The following is a 13,918-nucleotide window of genomic DNA, read 5'->3' as shown; positions in this document are numbered from 1 at the left end:
TAGTCCTCCACTTAAGACCACAATTGAGCCCAAAATTTGTGGTGAGACATTAAGTGAATTTTGCTCCATCTTACGACCTTCCTTGCTATTGTTGCTAAGTGAATCACTGAAGTTGTAAGTTAGTAACACGGTTGTTAAGTGAATCTCTGCAACCATCATAAATATGAGTGAGTTTCCAGGTATCATGTGACCATGGGGATGCTGTGACAGTTGTAAGTCTGAAACAGGTCATAACTCACTTTTTTTCTCCTTGGAATGGTCACTAAATGAAGTTGAGGTCTATAGTTCTCCATCCAGAGGGGGAGTCTGGAGGGATCTTTTCTGACTAACACAGGGGTGTCCAAACTTGGGAACTTTAAGACTTGTGGCTGGGGAATTCTGGGAGTTGAAGTCCACAAGTCTTAAAGTTCCCAAGTTTGGACACCCCTGGACTAACAGATTTAATGAAAAGACATTACATTTTTTGAACTGCAGCTCCCATAATCCAGTGTAGAAGAGTATTTCTCAACCCTGACCACTTTAAGATGGGGTGGACTTCAACTCCCAGAATTCCCCAGCCAGCACTTTTTGAGTTTTGATCAAGTTTTGCCTTCTGGTGGCTTCCACGTATCTTCAGCACGAAAAGCCTTTTCTCATCTGAATCTCATCTGATCTTTTTAGTAGTGAACATTTTACCCCATCTGGAGGAAATGTACAAAATTTCATGCTGCATCTGAAGGTTGTGGTATAGCAGGGGTGTCCAAACTTGGGAACTTTAAGACTTGTGGACTTGGCTGGCTGGGGAATTCTGGGAGTTGAAGTCCACAAGTCTTAAAGTTCCCAAGTTTGGACATCCCTGTGGTATAGGGACCAACATTCTCCATCTGGGAGGGGGGAGGGGGGCCTTCTGAGATCTTTCTGCTGGCAAAGGATGGGTTGTGCCAAAGGGAGAAGGGGAAATTCATCCTAAATATGACCCTGGAAAAGATTGTAAACACCAATGAATGAAAAAGTTCCATTAAAAGGCGAAGATCAACACAGTGTGTTGCATTTTTTGCAAGATCTGGTTTACACAATATATACATATATCTTTATCATCTATCCTCTAATCTCTTTATGTATGTATGTATCTCTCATCTCTTCATCTATCCGTGTCTGTCTGTCTACTCTTCATCTATCGTTATCTATCATCTACGTGTCATCTACCTACCTCTATCTATCTACCTACCTACCTACCTATCTCTCTGTCTCTCTCCATCTCTCTCTCTCTCTCTACCTATCTATCTCTCCATCCATCCTTCGGTATCTATCCGTATTTATCTATCAGTCTCTCTTTCTCTGACATCCCTGTAAAGTTTCATTTATTTTTTGACTCATTGACTTTTGCATCAATGCATGAAGACTTGAGTTTCATTCCTCATGCAGCTTTCAAGGCACCAGGAGCTCTTGCTGATGACTGGAGCAATGCCCTCCCTCACTCCACATTTGGGCAAGCTACTTTGTGGAAATGCTCCCCCGCCAGGGACTTAAATCCAATGGCTTAGCATTTGAAGCATTTCGCAGCCTCCGTAGCATCACACAAAACCACAGCAACTTACGCCAAGCTAGAGAAGTCAGAGAGAAGCCCCCTATCCCATGGGGCTGCTCCTCCCCCAAGGGCACCTGGTCTGCTCAATACCAGCTGCACCCAATGTTCGGCCATTACGAGACGCATCAAACCCAGCGTGCCTTGAGCCCGTCCTCATCTGGTGACCTGGCTTAGAGCTCTGGGTGGTCCTTGAGGGGTGAACTGGTCAGGCTGCTGCTGGGAATCCATTAGCACCCCTGGATCGTGGCCCAGAGATGCCCTTAGTGTTAAGGTGGGCTTCCCCTACTTGCTTTTTCTTGGGAGATCCCACGGACGGGGTGCAGCGCTCTTCAGGGATGGCCGAATTTTGACTTTTGGCTGATCGAACCTTTGCGATCGAAGCCACAGACCTGCACACCCACCCGTGGGGGCCCACCCTGGAAGAGAGCCCTCCCCAAGCATCTTGGCGCCCTCACCTTTTGCAGATCACAGAGCCAGAGCTGTTTTCAAATAATTTATTAGGAATTTAAAACAGAAAAATCTGGAAGGAAAAAAAAGGGGGGAGGGGGGTTTTACAGGTATGGCGAGAACAAACATTGACATATAATAAAACCGGCTTAATAAAAAACACAGCTTTATTTTCGTTTAAAAAAGAAGGTTGGCATAGAAGTAGCCCAGCATGTGTGCCAAGGAGGAGGTACAAGAGTGCCACTCGATAGTCACGTCCCCTGACACCCCCCCCCCAGCCGAAGACTAGAATAAAAATAAACCCCTTCCCACCAGACATCCCCCAACCTGGAGCCCCCCCCTGCTGGCAGGGGATGAGAGGCGCTGCGCCTGTCCTCTCTCCGGGGGCATCAGTTTTGGGGGGGCTGTGATAGATTGTGGCTGCTTTTTTATTTCTTCTTTAGAAAAAAAACCAGACAAACACACTCATCTGAGTAACAAAAATTATTGCTTTTTGTTTCCAGTATTAATTAGCTGAGCTTCCCTCTTCTTCTTCTGCCACCAAGGAAGCGCTCCCAATATTTTTCATGTCGCTTAAGGGGGGTGGGGATTCTGCCAGTGAGGGTCTGGGTCCCAGACTGTGCGAAAGGAGGAAAGTGAAGGAAGGAGGATCTGCAAGGAAAAGCTAATCCCAAAAGCTTTTCCCAGGATTCAGGCAAGAGGCAAAACCCAGAAAGCTAAAAACTTGAATTAAAACGAACTTCCAACTGAATGGCAGACAGGAAACTCACGTGCAGGGGATAAGATTCGTAAAGGCCAGATTCCTGATGTCATTTTCTCGCTTTTCTCCTCCCCTGCTCCCTCAATCTGAACTAGGGAGACCCTCAAAAAGTTTGACACTGCTAACTGCAGGCCACAAATCCCTCTTCCCACCCCCCTCCCTTCTGCCCTTGGAAGTGATCCTTGGCATCACCAGCAGTTGGTATGAAGGAAAATCTTGTCCTGGACAATTTTCACTGCCATCAACTGAAAGCGAGGCAGATGGGATGTTTGTGTTGCATTTGCCTTTTGCCCTGCCCACACTGGGTAAAAACCGTAACCTCAACTGCCTTCCCCAGCCCAGTGCAATGGCGCCAGGGAATGACCTTGGCCAAAGAGGGATGCTACCTAGGAACCAACCAGAGAAGAGAGGCAGGAAGCCCCAGTTGCTTGAGTGGAAGGCCCCAATTCATTGAACAAGCATTTAAAAGTGGTGATAGGAAGTTTGTGCCTTCCAACTTGCAAGTTCTCTGAATCTTCAGCCTCGTCATGAAGTCAATTTCATCTGCCTGAGTTTCCTGCCTGGTTTATCCAGGCAGGGCTGATAGTACCCAGCGTTTGCATGCCTCGTTCGGTTTGCCGTGTGCCAAATTCCTCGCTCTCATGAGCATTGCATCTAGGAAGTCGGGGGGTAGGAAAAATGAGCCTCCCTAATGCAGTAACCAGAGCTGGCCGCCATCTGGACAGACTCCGGGGCAAAGCAAGACGAGACAGGCGTGGGATAGATGATCCCTCTTGCGGCACCTGGGGAAAATCTGTCTGTTTCATTTTTGGGTCAGCGCGATTGTTGAGACCCTTGGCCAGGGATGGCTAACCTTTTGGTTGTTGGGTGCCAAAAATGCGAGGGTGCAGATGCAATAGCGTTTGGGGCATGCCAGCACCCATAATGCAAAGCGTGCCCCCATATGCTCCCCCCCCATGCGTGCCACACCACTCGCTGCAAGCTGAGCTTGGTATTTCCTCCAGGGGGGCTGTGGGAGGCTGTTTTCACCCTCCCCAGGCTTCAGGAAAGCCCCCGGAACCTGGGGAGGGTGAAAAACGGGCCCAACAGGCCAACAAGAAGTTCGGAACCGGAAGCTGGAAATGGATTGTTTCCAAACTTCTGGTAGGCCCATTGGGCCCCTTTATCGCCCTCCCCAGGTTCCGGGGGCTTTCCTGAAGCCTGGGGAAGGTGAAAACTGCCCCCCCAGCACCCCTGGAAGCCCAAAAATCAGCTGGCCAGAGTGGACATGCGCACTGGAGCTGATGACTCGCGTGCCAGCAAATCTGGCTCGGTGTGCCACCTGTGGCAGGCGTTCCACAGTTCGCCATCACGGACCTTGGTGAGTACAAAATTGACTCATTTGGGTTCTAAATTGACCCTGATGCTGTGTGGCAAGAGACCCTCCCCCCCCAAAGACGCCAGAGGACGGCCCTTTTCCCTCCACCCACAATGTGAAGGCAGTGCAAAGGAAGGGCAGACTCAGCTTCAGCTGGGGGGGGGGGGGTAACAGCCTCAAGTCACACAAGGGGGGGGGAGAGGATGCAAGGCTCAGAGTAGGAAAGACAAGAGGATGGGTTAGGGGCAAATAAACATGCCTCTCTTTTCTGGAGTGAGGACCCTCCCCCCCAGGTGAAGGAACTCGACCTTCTGATACAGTCAAGCTCCAATAGCTGCACCTCAGTTGCACATGGTTGCAGAAAGGGTGTAAACGCACACAGTGGGGAAATGTGCCTTTGGGGTGGGTTTTGCCTCTCCTTCCGAGACCCCTTGACTTCACTCCTTCTTTGCCCGAGATGAACAGACGCCTGTTCTCAAGACACCCCCAGACCCTTGCAGGCCACAACCCCCTTGGCAGAAAGTGGCAAATATTGAGAGAGTTGTCCCTGGTCCCAAGCATCAACGGAGACCGGCCGCCGGGCCAAAGTCCTCTGTGGGCTCAGGCCACATGAGCGAGTGGTGACATGGCCGGCTGGCCCCTCTTGCTCAGCCAAACAGGCCCTGCTGGTTACATGGCTCCCACCCAGCCCTCCCCACCCTACCTCTCACCCACCTCGCCTTCCTCCCCGGCCCTCCCGCCCTGCCCATCCCACCCCACCCATCCCTCCCACCCCCTTCCATCTCATCAGAAGTCATAAAAGCTTACAGCAAAAGGTATAAAAAGAAAGGAGGTTTGTCGTGGTCCAAACAGAGAATATTGCTCACATTGGTGGCTTCAAAGCCCGAAAGAGGAAAAAAGAAAGAAAGAAAGAAAGAAAGAAAGAGAGAGAGAGAGAGAGAGAGAGAGAGAGAGAAAGAAAGAAAGAAAGAAAGAAGAGAGAGAGAGAGAGAGAGAAAGAGAGAGAGAGAAAGAAAGAAAGAAAGAAAGAAAGAAAGAAAGAAAGAAAGAAAGAAAGAAAGAAAGGTCCAAGTTTCCTCTACAGTGAAGACAAGGCCAAAGAGCCTTGCACAATTTACATATGATACAGAAAGAGCAAGGGAAAAATACAGGAATAACAAATTCAAAGTAGCCTAAAATCTAAAAACCAGGGAGGGAAAAAAATCAGAAATAAGGAATAGTGTTTTTTCTCACTTAGCAAAATATACAGTTTGTATTTGTTCCACAGCAACGCCCCGAGTGTCCTGTTAATTCTGTATGTCTCAAAAGCCTCACATTGATGGAAAAAAAACAGTCCTTGGTTTAAAAAAGAGAGACAGATAAAACTATTTAAATGCATCAGCCTCTCAGCTCTCTCGCTCTCTTTCTCTCTCCCCCCACACACTTCGGAAATTGCTTTACTTGTCTATCAACTGATCCTTTAAAAAGACTTTTGTTCTTTTGTGACCGAGTCCATACTTTTCCCCATCTTAAAATATATATATATATATATATATATTTATATATATATCTAAAACAAAGAAACAAAAGATTTCAAAGCCAAATAAAAATATTCCTTGATAAAAACTACCTACACACAGTCACCAAAAATAATAATAATAATAATAATAATAATAAAATAAACGGTTCTTCAGCAACTCCGAAAAAGAGCGACAGAACCACCGTGAAAATGAGAGTGCTGATCTCGGTCGTCGTCCCCAACCCCTCCCGCCCCCCGCCCCCCCCCCCAAAAAAAAAGATTTTAAAAAACGGGAACTAACAGGCTAAGAAAATAAATAAAAAGTAGAAGCAGTGGGTCAGAGGCTTGGGAGAAGTGTAAACGGTCTGTGGTTAGTAGCAGAGGAGTTGGAGGAGTTCTCCTCCTGGCCTCCCAATCCAGTGCTTTCTGGCCAGCGGGAGGGGGGGCTGGCCGGAGCCCAGCTAACAGCCACAAGTGTGCAGTTTTGGAACGAAAATGAAATCTTGGCTCATCCCTCCGGGTCTGCTGAGTCCTCCAGCTTGCTCTCCTGGGGTGCTCACTGGGGGAATCTGCGGGGAGCAGAGAGGAAATCAGAGCAGCCACAGTGGTCGTTGCCCCATTCGCCAGTCCCCTGGTCTGCAGCCCGAGGGGGGCGTTTGCTTATCACACTTCTATGCCGCCCATCAACCTGTGCAAAGGCTTGGCACCCACTTTTACGGACACACTATTACTCGGAGGAGGAAGCCGTCTGGAGGAAGGTGGGGGTTGGTATTCTAGAACCCCCTACCAGCCCTAACCTGACAGGCTTGGAGACCCCATCTCAAATACTGATGTGCTGTGGCCCCAAATAGCCTCTCCCAGCAATAGCAAGTACACTTATATTACGCTTTGCGGTGCTTTACTACGCTCTCTAAGAGGTTTACAAAGTCAGCCTCTTGCCCCCAACAATCTGGGTCCTCATTTTACCCACCTCGGAAGGACAGAAGGCTGAGTCAACCTTGAGCCTGGTGAGATTCGAACTGCCAAATTGCAGTCAGCAGAATTAGTCTGCAGTATTGCTCTCTAACCACTGGGCCACCACAGCTCAAGCACATGGGGCCTCCTTGACAGCAGGCAATTAAGACCAGAGTTCCCCAATCTTTCTGGCTTTGCGGACTGGCGGGGAGGGGAGAAAAGATGGTTCCATGCAAGTCAGGATGTGGTCAAGGGATCAATCTTGCTTAACCGCCCGTAATCCCTTGCAGGGTGGAGTCGGGGAAACTAGATGGAGCTAAGTGTTTACTGGCCGGATGCCATTCCAGTCACCCAGGCGGAGTTTGCAGCAGATATGTTCTCATTGTGCCCAGAGAGAGAAATATCTGCCTCTACCTAGGATCGAACTCAAGGTGAGGCGAGAGCTCCACCTATAGGCCACTGCACCAATTGCCATTAAGGGAGGACTTCCTGCAGTCCAATTCAGGGCTCTGAGCCGTGGCCCACTACTGAGCCGTTCGGAATCAGGCTACGGAAGTGGCGGGCCAGCCCATGCGTACTTGCCCTCCACTTGCATGGAACCATCTTCTCTCCCCTCCCCGCCAGTCCCGCAAAGCCAGAAAGATTGGGGGACTCTGGTCTTAATTGCCTGCTGTCAAGGAGGCTCCATGTGCTTGAGCTGTGGTGGCCCAGTGGTTAGAGAGCAATACTGCAGGCTACTTCTGCTGACTGCCGGCTGCCTGCAATTTGGCAGTTCGAATCCCACCAGGCTCAAGGTTGACTCAGCCTTTCCATCCTTCCGAGGTGGGTCAAATGAGGATTGTTGGGGGCAAGAATCTTTTCTGTAAACCGCTTAGAGAGCATAGTAAAGCACTGTAATGCGGAATATAAGTGTACGTGCTATTGTGACTGTTCTTTCTTTTCTCCTTCCTTCCTCTCTCCCTCCCTCCCTCCCTTCCTGTGTAGTGGTTAGAGTGCAGTACTGCAGGTTACTTCTGCTGATCACCGGCTGCCAGCAGTTCAAATCCCACCAGGCTCAAGGTTGACTCAGTCTTCCGTCCTTCCGAGGTGGGTAAAATGTGGACCCAGATTGTTGGGGGGCAAGAGGCTGGTGGGAAGCTGGGCGCGGGGGAGGACCTTGGAGGTCTCCTAGCATCGGCAGCCTTGCAATGTGTCAGATTTGAAGGGTTTCCCATATTCCACACCTGGGAAAAGCTCTGGCTGAAGCAGAGGGTGTCATGTCCACAATGCCTTGCCCCAGAGGAAACCTCCCAATGGAGAGACCAAGTGTCCTAGGGTAGGCCCAGAGTTTTTTCCCAATCGAAGCCAAGCTGAGGTTTTTCTCCTCCTCCTCCTCCTGCCCTGGAGAGCCCACTTACCATCTGCTTTCTTGGTCCTCAGCTTCAATGATAACCGTTAGTAAATGCCGTTGCAATCAAGGGCCCCTGCAAAAAAAAAAACGGGGGGGGGGGCATGCTATTCACTGGAACCGCAGTGGTTCGCAAAGAACATGCAGCCTGAGGTAAAGTTAAGCTTCGGTCGCCAGAATTTTGTGAGGGGAAAAAAGATGCGCATAGTAGCCCACCTGTTCTGATCCATCTCTCCAAACACAACAAACCCTCTGAAGGGAACTCAAAGATTCCTTTATTAGGAATCCCAGCAGCCCTGGCAAAACGTTTCTCTCTCATCGCATTAGCCTGTCCGGCAGGGGAGATGAATAGTTGTCGGCCACACCTATTCATCTCCGCCCCCTGCCTTTCAGCCCATAGATTTCCACTGCTCTCCTCTCCTCTGCCTTCTGTGCATCGGGCACTGGGCCCAGCTGTTCCTCCTCTTCCGCATCAGCCACCTCCAGCCTGGGGTCTTTGACTCTCCATCTGAGGGCAAGGGATGGCCCAGGTCCGCCCCCCCCCCTCTCTCTGCCAGCTCCATTCCCTCTTCCCCCTTGGAGCTCTCAGGTTGCCTTGATGCCAACTTCCATGCCTCCCCCTCTGATTCAGCGGCTGGAGGGGCCAGCAACTGATAAGCTACACCGCCACTTCTCTGACTGGCTTGGCTCCCCCTCTGAGAGTCTCTCCCGCGGACACTTGGCCAGGTGAGGCTTACAACTGAAGTTGGGAGACTCTCATGCACAGAAGAGCTGGAGTTTCAACTCAACCAACGCAACGTTAGTGGCTCAGAAGGAACCCGGCCTCCTTTGGCTCACGAGAATTGACCACGTCTCCACACAGCCTCGACACAAGAATCTTCGCTTGCCATCCACAGCAGCTGCCCTGATCCAAGAAAAGACCCCTCTCCCAAGACCAGGAGCTGGCCGGGACCCTCCTCCTCCTCTCTGGCTCTTGCCCCGTTCCCTGTGCCCTGCCTGTGGAGACCCCCCCGCTCCTCCCCCCACAGCACTCACCCCTAGGCTGTGGCCAAAGCCGGTGCTGGGGGCGGGACTCGCCGCACTGATGTAACTGCTGACTCCTGAATCCTGATTGGCTGCTCCATAAAGCTCGGCCATGGGCCCGGGGCTGGTAGTGCCCAGGAAACCGCCGGTGCGGCTTGGGGTGGTACCTACCGGAGGAAGCAACACTAGCCAGTCGAGATGCTACATTGGCACCCTGCCCCCCACCCCCACCCCCCCAGCCCTGCAGAAAAGGTCCCCAGAGGCCTCTGGGAAGAGATGCGGCAGTTACCTGTCCCTCGCACCACGGCTGCTGCCGCCGCCGCCGCCGCCATTGGTCCATAAGCAGTGAGGGGTATGGCTGGAGAGAAAGAGGCAGAGTCAGGGACTGGTTGGCAGGGAACCCAACGAGGCCCAGCCAATGCCCACTGCAGAGACAGGGCATCTGCACAGGGCAGTTATGCCACCCCACCAAGTTGGTGTCGGTTTGTGGCCACCAGGCAAGGATGTCCTGCAAAACCAGCTGGGTAGCATGAGAAATCCTTGACACCCCCCCCCAACCGCAACCCCGTTTCCCAAGGGCCAATGCAGACCCACCCTCTGGGGATCCATGAAGCCCTTTGCTTGGAAGCGTGTGCGTAAGAGAGAGGATGACATGAAAGAGGGCAAAGAAGGGAGGAGACACGCATCTTCCTGTCTCCCAGGGCCCAGCCAGCTGTTCTGGGGCCTTCAGGGTAAATCCTGCAGGTCTGTACTCATAGGATGCTCTTCTTATGGTGGCTAAGGTGATGCCATTCTTGAACCTCCAGCACTGGCCATAAAACCAGCTCTAGCAGAACCTCAGGCCCAGAAGAACCCACAGATTTCCTGCCCTCTCCGCACCCCTGTCTTAACTGCTCTTTTCTTTTCTCTTTCCTTCTTTAGGTGGAAATCGAAGCAAGAAGCGATGCGTGTGGTGTGTGTGTGTGGGGGGGTGTTGATATTCAACTTATACAGTTGGCGCACACGTGGTGGCTAAATCCTGGCTCACCGAAAGCACCCCAACCACTTTGACAAGAAAACAATTTACGCAGGCGAAGAACTGAAGGAGATCTTGGGGGCCCCTGAAACCAGGAGCCGCTCAGGGCTTCCGGCTTCGGGAGGAGTTGCAAAGTCCCAGCAAATCTCTGAAAGAGAGGCTAAGGTTTTCCCAAAGGGCCTCTCAAGCAGCCAAGAGGGCTTCTTCTGCCTGACCCATCCTGGTTTGCAGCATTCACACCAACAGCTCCTTAAGCGAATCGTCTTTGGAGACAGGAGCCCTATGTGTCTGGATGACCCCTTCATCTTCCCTCTGAGAAAGACGGAGATGGGAGGGGAGGTGGGGAACAAGGTCTTAAGCCCTCTCTCTGGGAGAGCCACTGAAGGCAGCCACAGACTGAATTTAGGATGGCTGTAAGAAAGGGGGTCCTCTTCCCCCACCCCCACCCCCACTCCCTTGCAGTCCAAAGCTCAGAGGAAAGCAAAGGAGGCCTCCGGAGGGAGGAGAAGCTCAGGGAACGGGAGGGTGCAGGGAAGCAGCTGGGCTATCGGCTCAGGAGCAGAAGCAAAGCGCAAAACCACCTTTACGAAGCCTTGAAGGGATGGCAACAGCAAGGAGGAACTGGAAGGAAGGAAGGAAGGAAGGAAGGAAGGAAGGAAGGAAGGAAGGAAGGAAGGAAGGAACGAAGGAAGGAAGGAAGGAAGGAAGGGAAGGAAGGAAGGACATAGTGGAAAAGTGGAAGGAAAGAGGAAGAGAAGGGAGAAGGAAGGAGAAACAGTGGAAAAGTGGAAGGAAAGAGAAAGAGAAAAGGAGGGAGGGAGGGAAGGAAGGAAGGAAGGAAGGAAAGAAAGAAGGACAGTGAAAAAGTAGAAGGGAAGAGGAAGAGAAAAGGGAGAAGGAAGCAATTTAAGCCCTAAAGGTCCTGGATCTTAGTGACTTGGCTCAGCACCTTGTTGGCATATACTAGTTTGTTCATTGATTAGTCATGTGACCTTATCAAATAATGCTGGCATTCACAGGAAGCCGTACTGTTCTTTCGTGCCATGCTGACTTCAGGAAAATCTGAGCGCGCCCTATTCTTCCCGCTCTCCTCTGATCCATTTCTTGCCGTTGCAGAGAAGGCAAATCTACCCAACAGCTGCACTCTGTCAGTGGAAGGTCTGTCTCACTTATGGATCGGGTGACCCATTTTCCTGCCAATCTCCTAAAAGTCTTTTGATGACAATGCTTTTGCATAACCGGAGCTGGTAGTTCGAAGCAGGTGATGAGAGGCATGGAAGTTTCGGCCCAATCCATCCCACCTGTGGGCCTTAGCTAGAGAATCAGGTGGGGGGGCGGGGTTTCATCAGCATGGCGAAACATGTTGGCAAGGATCTGATGATGTTGACCAGTATTGGGCAGACTTGAAAAGGGAAAGGAGGAGGGGAGTCTTCACTCGGGAATTGATGGGCAGCCAGTTCTTGGTCCTTATTCAGCCACAATCAAAATACCTGCAGCCACCTGAGCAGAGCCACAGATTCTGACATCTGGCCTCCGAATGGTTTTCAAAACCTCTGCTTTTCCTCGCAAGGGGTGTGCCTCATCTTCCTGTTCTAAACCAACGGATACGAAATAGTACTTGCGTTCTGTTCGAACATGCAATGCTTCTTTTAAATCAGGGGTCTCCAAACTTGCTGGCTGAGGAATTCTGGGAGTTGAAGTCCACATGTCTCAAAGTGGGCAAGTTTGGGGACCCTGATTTAGATCATTATAAGTGGCTTCTCTTTTTAAGTTCCACCAGCAGAATAAAAAGCTGGATGTAAAGATACACAATAAAGGGACTAACAAAATCCTGGCAGCTGCAACTTAATGAAGAGGCCTCTTGGAAAAGAGATGGTCCAAGGTTTTTGGGCTACTGAGAATGAGAACTGGCTGCTGGTCTTTTGTGGCCTCCCTAACCACTGCTTGCTTAAGGGTGTTTTAGGACCCCTGAATTCCTCCCAGAAATCGCCTTCAAATGGCTCTTGGATGAGAGTCACTGCAGAAGATGCAAAATCCTGAAAGCTCTGGATTCCAGTTGCCAACCCTGGGCAAGACAGCCGTTGAATCTCAGCAGAAACTGGCATAGATGAATAGAATATAGAATAGAATATAGAATAACAGAATCAGAAGGGACCTTGGAGGTCTTCTAGTCCAACCCCCTACCTAGGCAGGGAAACCCTATACCAGCGATGGCGATTGCGTGCCATAAGGGAGGGGGAGCGCAGGGGTGCTGCACCCATAATGCAACATGCGACACCCCCCCCCCCGTGCGCATGCGCACAAGAGAGGCACTCTCCCCATTTTCCCATGCTTTTTTCATCCTCCCCAGGCTCCAGAGGCTTTATAGGAGCCTGGGGAGGGCGAAAAGAGCCTCCCCCGCCCCCTGGAGGTCCTCCGGAGGCTTCAGGGACCTTCAGGAGGCTTCTCTGAAGCCTCCGGAGGACTAAAAGGGACCCTACGAGCAAACAGAAAGTCTGTTCCCGAACTTCCAGTTTGCCCATAGGGCCGAGGTTTTTTTGTGCTCCGGAGGCTTCAGGGAAGCTCATGAAGCCTCCGGAGGGCCTCGGGGTGGGGGAGGCTCTTTTTGCCCTCCCCAGGCTCCTATAAAGCCTCTGGAGTCTGGGGAGGATGAAAAATGGCTTTAAAAAAGGCTGAACTCAGCTGACAGGGAAACGCCTCACGTGCCCTGACAAATGGCTCCGCATGCCACCTGTGGCACGCATGCCATAGGTTCGCCATCCCGGCCGAACCATTTCGCCATCCCGGCTGAAATATACCATTTCAAATGGTATAGGGTTATCCAATCTCTTCTTAAAAACTTCCAGTGTTGGGGCATTCACAACTTCTGAAGGCAACTTCTGTTTCAATGATTAATTGTTCTAACTGTCAGGAAATTTCTCTTCAGTTCTAAGTTGCTTCTCTCCTTGATTAGTTTCCACCCATTGCTTCTTGTTCTACCCTCAGGTGCCTTGGAAAATAGTTTGACTCCCTCTTCTTTGTGGCAGCCCCTGAGATATTGGAAGACTGCTATCATGTCTCCCCTGGTCCTTCTTTTCATTAAACTAGAGATACCCAGTTCCTGCAACCGTTCTTCATGTTTTAGTCTCCAGTCCCCTAATCCTCTTGGCTGCTCTTCTCTGCATTCTTTTTAGATGAGATGATGTCATCCTGACAATCCCTAAACTCTGTAATGCCCCTTGGGATCGCCCATCCCTCGGTGCCCCTGGGTCCAATAGGCATTTCTAGAAAATACCAAACAGGGCTTTGGAAGACTGCCAGTTTGTTCAATAGACCGATGGATGGACAGACAGGTGAAGCAGAAAAGAGAATATAATGAATTTATGCTATTTTGCCTTCCAGTCAGTGGATGACTGGCGAGGAGCTTAGCCTGGACATGAAACTCCAAACTGGTTCTGTCATTACAGTGGCGAACATGTTGTCTGACTCTTCTTTGTTATGGATTCCAGGCTGAATAGACCACCAATTGGGTACAGCTAGGATTCATCCAGCTGTGATACAACTGCAGGAATTCCCATTTTGTGGAACTTTTGATTGGTGGCTCCAGCCTGATTGGCAGGGGATGAGATGAAAGACATACGACCAGGATCCCCTGTGGAGGCCTTTTGCTCTGCTTTTGCATGGCCTCATTCTCAGCAAACCGTGTTAAATCGAAGGCCACTTTGACAGAGGAGGAAGAGTCAGCCTCCCAATACCGTCACTTAGCAAAGGTTTCTTTGAGACCTTTCCTTAACAGGGTTTGGGGTATCTATTCAAGGGATGGAAGTTTGTGGTAGTTGTGACACCAGAAAGAGCCTGGAGACTCAAGGGCATCCCGAAAAAACCTGAGGCATCTCAGAAGAGAAGAAGAAACTCCTTCACAGTCAGTAGG

General features: G+C 50.7%; 1 protein-coding gene across 5 annotated transcripts in view; it reads right to left on the bottom strand.

The window, feature by feature from the left end:
* Positions 1–4,915: 4,915 nt before the first annotated feature.
* MSI1 (musashi RNA binding protein 1) overlaps positions 4,916–13,918 on the bottom strand; it is a 77,696-nt gene continuing 68,693 nt past the window's right edge. For 3 of the 5 annotated variants that reach the window (XM_081966383.1, XM_081966384.1, XM_081966381.1), the window contains 4 exons: positions 9,283–9,351; positions 9,006–9,178; positions 7,981–8,046; positions 4,916–6,198 (listed from right to left, as the gene is read on the bottom strand). In XM_081966383.1, coding sequence (XP_081822509.1) covers positions 8,005–8,046; positions 9,006–9,178; positions 9,283–9,351 — 284 coding nt within the window. In that variant the 3' untranslated portion in view covers positions 4,916–6,198; positions 7,981–8,004. The remainder of the gene's footprint in view (positions 6,199–7,980; positions 8,047–9,005; positions 9,179–9,282; positions 9,352–13,918) is intronic. The other 2 variants (XM_081966382.1, XM_081966385.1) reach the window with 1 other exon arrangement.

This window comes from Natrix helvetica (genome assembly GCF_964273705.1).
Source record: "Natrix helvetica genome assembly, chromosome: 14".
Classification (NCBI taxonomy): Eukaryota; Metazoa; Chordata; class Lepidosauria; order Squamata; family Natricidae; genus Natrix; species Natrix helvetica.
The sequence above is the reverse complement of the archived record's forward strand: the minus strand, read 5'-3'. Positions and strand labels throughout refer to the sequence as shown.